At 45.3% G+C, this 4553-nt stretch overlaps 1 protein-coding gene across 1 annotated transcript; it reads right to left on the bottom strand.

The window, feature by feature from the left end:
- Positions 1–137: 137 nt before the first annotated feature.
- On the bottom strand, positions 138–4138 carry LOC138353678 (transcription factor HES-4-B-like). Its single transcript, XM_069306895.1, has 3 exons — positions 3829–4138; positions 2603–2698; positions 138–2132 (listed from the first exon to the last, which is right to left on the bottom strand). Exons 1-3 carry the CDS (start codon positions 3877–3879, stop codon positions 1200–1202), a joined length of 1080 nt encoding a protein of 359 aa, XP_069162996.1. The 5' UTR covers positions 3880–4138; the 3' UTR covers positions 138–1199.
- Positions 4139–4553: the final 415 nt, after the last annotated feature.

Raw genomic sequence — 4553 nt, 5'->3', positions numbered from 1 at the left:
AGGACAGAGGAAAGGAATTGACCCCCCAACCACTTGGACCATTAGGGATTGAACACGGTCCATGCAAAAGCGAGGCCATCACTGGTGATGACATACGAATCATGGGGGAGGATTAAAGAACATTTCAAAAAAGCATCATTGTTATATATATTTATTAAGAAATATAGTTACATAATTAACTTATATTTGTACTGGTTTTAATGACATGATGGAATGGAACTGTCTTTTAAAATCTGTATGTTGGGGTAAAAGGGGATTTAGATTAGCTATAACGAGGGCAAGGTTTGCAAGCTTAGGGTAAGCGCTCGGCGCCACCCCTAGCTTCCCCTCTCACACGCAGCTTGAAATAATATACTACCCTCGTCTTCCCCAGCTTGGGAGAGTAGGGCTGTCGCCTTCTGTAGCGGCTATGTCAGTGTAGATGATAAGTATACTGCTCACACAACTCATTCACTCGTCTCTTCTCGCCCAAACACACAGATGAGTGCATACACAGATATACACACACACACAAACGTATCCATACACACACGTGTATGGAATGCATTAGACAGTGATGTGGTGGAGGCAGACTCCATACACAGTTTCAAGTGTAGATATGATAGAGCCCAGTAGGCTCAGGAATCTGTGCACCAGTTGATTGACAGTTGAGAGGAGGGATCAAAGAGCCAGAGCTCAACCCCCACAAGCACAACTGAGTACTCACACACACACACACATACACGTCCCTCCTCACTCTACACACACACACACACATCACAGCACCATTGGAATTAGGAACGCGAAGTTGTATATACAATAGTGTATAGATTTATAAGAATTCTGTAGAAAAATAGTACTCAATAGTACACAGTGAAGAGATTTAAACAAACCGCGGTCTACACAGGACTAACACATGCCCATGGTTCAGGTACAGGATTATAAAGGCACTGATTTACAGGACCAAAAGGCACCGATTTACAGGACCAGAAAGCACTGATTTACAGGACCAGAAGGCACTGATTTACAGGACCAGAAGGCACCGATTTACAGGACCAGAAAGCACTGATTTACAGGACCAGAAGGCACTGATTTACAGGACCAGAAGACACTGATTTATAGGACCAGAAGAAGTCATTTACACTTCTGCTTCCCATATTATTTACACACGATGAATATATACATGTAAATGCACCTGTGTCAGGCGGTTGCCACTAGGTTCACCATGGCCGCCAGTGGGGATTCTGTTGGTGGTGTCGGTGGTGATGGTGGTAGGGGGCGTGGCGTGACTCCCTTAGCCCCTGGAATTGACCACTTGCTCCCGGCGCCACGGCGACGCATTTTGACGGCCGTGGCGTCACGTGCGGGATGGCAGGGCACGGAAGAGGCGGAGGCGAGTGTGCCACGCCCACAGACACTGTAATGGCACGGTGCCTCGTCAGTGCCGGCGCCGCAGGGCCGGTGCGACGGTGAGGCGTGGCCAGATCTAGCGGTGCCACCTGTGGAGCCGGATGGTGACCTGTCGCAGCTACGGATAGCCTCGTCTGGCTACAAGAGGTTTCCAGGCGACTGGACGGTAAACGGTCGGTGTTGCCGCAGGCTTCCGGGCTGACGCGCCCTTCCGGAGAGTCAGGTGTTGACTGCGGGCTGCCGCGGGCGGATTCGGGAGACGAGGGCGCTCCTGCGGCCTCCGGAAAAGCTACGTTATTTGGGGAGCTGTTTCCGGAAGGAACTGCGGTCCAAGATGGCAGCACTAGTGCCAGTTGGCCTGATGCCAGGCGCGTTTGCAACAATGGTACTCCCGCCAGCGACCCCTGCGGCGCCTGCTGCTGCTGCTGCTGCTGAGGCGACATCTTTGCCGTGGCAACACAGGCGACCTCAGCTTCAGTCTTGACTGCTGAGGGCTCCGCTGAGGCTGAGGAACTGAGGTGAGAGAGGACACGGGCGTGGAGGTCTGAAGGGAGGCCATTCAAGCTGGCTAGGAATCTGCTGACCTCAGCAGCGCACTGCGTGAAGCCTGCGCGGTACTTGGCGCTGGAGTCAGCGTTCAGGTGACGGGACGATGTTGATGTCTCCTGACGGTGGAGCGCCTCCACGTGTCTCACCGTCATCTCCAGGATGTCTGCCTTCTCCAGCTTATTGTATCGTGTCGGCTGTTGGAGGAGAACACCAAAAATATTTAAAAAAAAAATGAAAGAAATACAGAATTAAAACCAAAATACAATATTAAAAGAGGAAAAATACAACATAAGATTAACACAAAATGTATTAGTAATCAAAGTGATAATTATTTTTATTCAAATTCATGTGAACTGGGACGATAGATAAGACCTTGATAAAATAATGCAACCCTTAAAAACAAATTATGTATATATATATATATATATATATATATATATATATATATATATATATATATATATATATATATATACATATATATATATACATATATATATATATATACACACATATATATATATATATATATATATATATATATATATATATATATATATATATATATATATATATATATATATATATGTATATGTATATATAAACGAGCCATCCACTACACTTCAAAACAAAAAACATTCTTAAATCAAAGACGATGACTTACGTCTTTCCTCTGAGCGGTGAGGACCAAGTTCTTCAGCTCGTTGAGGCAATGGTTGATCCTCTCTCTCCGTCTGCGCTCCATCAGAGGCTTGTTGCTCTAGGGGAAAGACAAGACACTTCGTTAGTCGTACACAAGAATAAAAGAGCCTCTCACACACACACACCTGTGTACACACATACACCTGTAAGTGGGGGTCCAACTCAGTCAGATATGTCCCTCCCCCCCTTTTATCTTAGCTACACCTGTATCCGACACCTTGTCTGAGCCCTGGGGCTCAACCTTGTCTCTCTTGCCCTCGGGAGACACCTATTCCCTCCCCTAACCCACCTCCCCCCCTCCCCTTTACCTTACCTACCGAGTCACGCCTGTATACCCCACTTACCCACCTCCCCCCTAACTCACGGACTCACTCCCCCAGGCTCTGTGACCTCCACCCTTGCCCAAGGAACATCATAACTCAGTTTCAATAACATATATTACATTATTATTCCCAATTTAAATTGTTTTCTTCCTGCTGTAATCTGATTATTCTACGCTTCCCTTCACCCAATTATTCTACTCAACTACCTTCTACTGTATACTTATCCTATTCTGTCTGTGTTATGATTTTAGTTCATCCTAATGCACTGTGGATGCACGGTTATAAAGTCGACGGTGAAGGGATATAGTGAACTGTGTCTACACAAAGTAGTGTGCTATCATGGGAGGTGTGTGGGCAGGTGTAGGAGCAGGAAACCTGTCAGTGCACCCGATACACTTGACTGGTGTGAGTGTATCGTGATACACTTACACCAGTCTAAAGTGGCAATCATGTGCCGGTTGGTGTTGCCATCAGCAGACACGTTGCCAACAATAATAGGCTGATGGAAAATGTTTCACAGCCTGTGTAGCAGGTGTAACTGTAACTCGCCAGGTGTGTAACACACACCTGACGAGTCATATGTGTTGATGTATCTTTTCAAATGAATACTGAACAGTTGGACCAATTTATTAAAAGTCCAAGTATACTCCAGGTATACTCGGATACCAGGTATACAAGTATACACTGGTATAAGGAATATAAATGCCCTTATTTTATATACACTATTTATCCATTGTTTATTTACATCAGTGTAATTGAACGATGAATATATATATATATATATATATATATATATATATATATATATATATATATATATATATATATATATATATATATATATATAAGGTTAATAGATACTTACTCTTCTGGTTTTCTGGGTGTCTGCCATGTTGGAGCCAACAGAGGTGCACATGACCACGACGTAAATAATATATACAATCACAGTCACACTCCCACTGGCTGTGTCGATTTTGATAATCGACGCTTCATTCAAGTTTGAAAGTCGTAACGTGGGTTTAGGTTCACAAAATATATTCAAGCTCCCTACGGCACTTAAGTCCAGCGAAAGCACGACAGACGCGCGTTTGGGAATGTTTGCGCGGGAGGCGATGGGTGCCACACGTCTGCAGGCGCGTGTCTCCGTGAAGTCCCGCACGTCCTGCACGCGTGACCACGAGACGTCAACTGATCCTCGCGCACGACAACCACCCCAGGCGCACTCCACGATGGTTGCCAGACGCCTCCACCCACATTTTAATCGAGTTTGTTTTCATCCGTTCTTGCTTTATTCTGTATTGATCGGAAAGCTAAATGTTATATAGACTACTGATTGATTAAATGAAATGAAAGTGAATAGCTATATCTTTCTATTGTTTAGAATTGCACTTGAGTAACGTATGATTGTACGTTAATGACGTCACGGCAGAGCCACGCCCCTTACGCGCGCTTCCATTCAACGTCATTACAGGGTAGACCAATCACGGTTAAGCAAACTCTGGATACATAAGCAACTGTCGATGATTGGGCAGCGAGCGGAGAGGGCGGGGCCAAGACCCACGTGGCAGGCAAGAAAGTCGCGAGACTGCA

Source organism: Procambarus clarkii, chromosome 6, assembly GCF_040958095.1.
Source record: "Procambarus clarkii isolate CNS0578487 chromosome 6, FALCON_Pclarkii_2.0, whole genome shotgun sequence".
Classification (NCBI taxonomy): Eukaryota; Metazoa; Arthropoda; class Malacostraca; order Decapoda; family Cambaridae; genus Procambarus; species Procambarus clarkii.
Note: the sequence above shows the minus strand (reverse complement) of the source record. Positions and strands in the feature narration are given on the sequence as shown.

What these genes read in the sequence shown, in the direction of transcription:
- LOC138353678 (XM_069306895.1), bottom strand. Translation starts at nt 3,879, where the DNA reads ATGTGCACCTCTGTTGGCTCCAACATGGCAGACACCCAGAAAACCAGA. An exon ending in ACACCCAGAAAACCAGAAGA is followed by an intron (nt 2,699 to 3,828) that starts GTAAGTATCTAT and finishes TCTTTCCCCTAG; the next exon opens with AGCAACAAGCCTCTGATGGA. An exon ending in TCACCGCTCAGAGGAAAGAC is followed by an intron (nt 2,133 to 2,602) that starts GTAAGTCATCGT and finishes CTCCTCCAACAG; the next exon opens with CCGACACGATACAATAAGCT.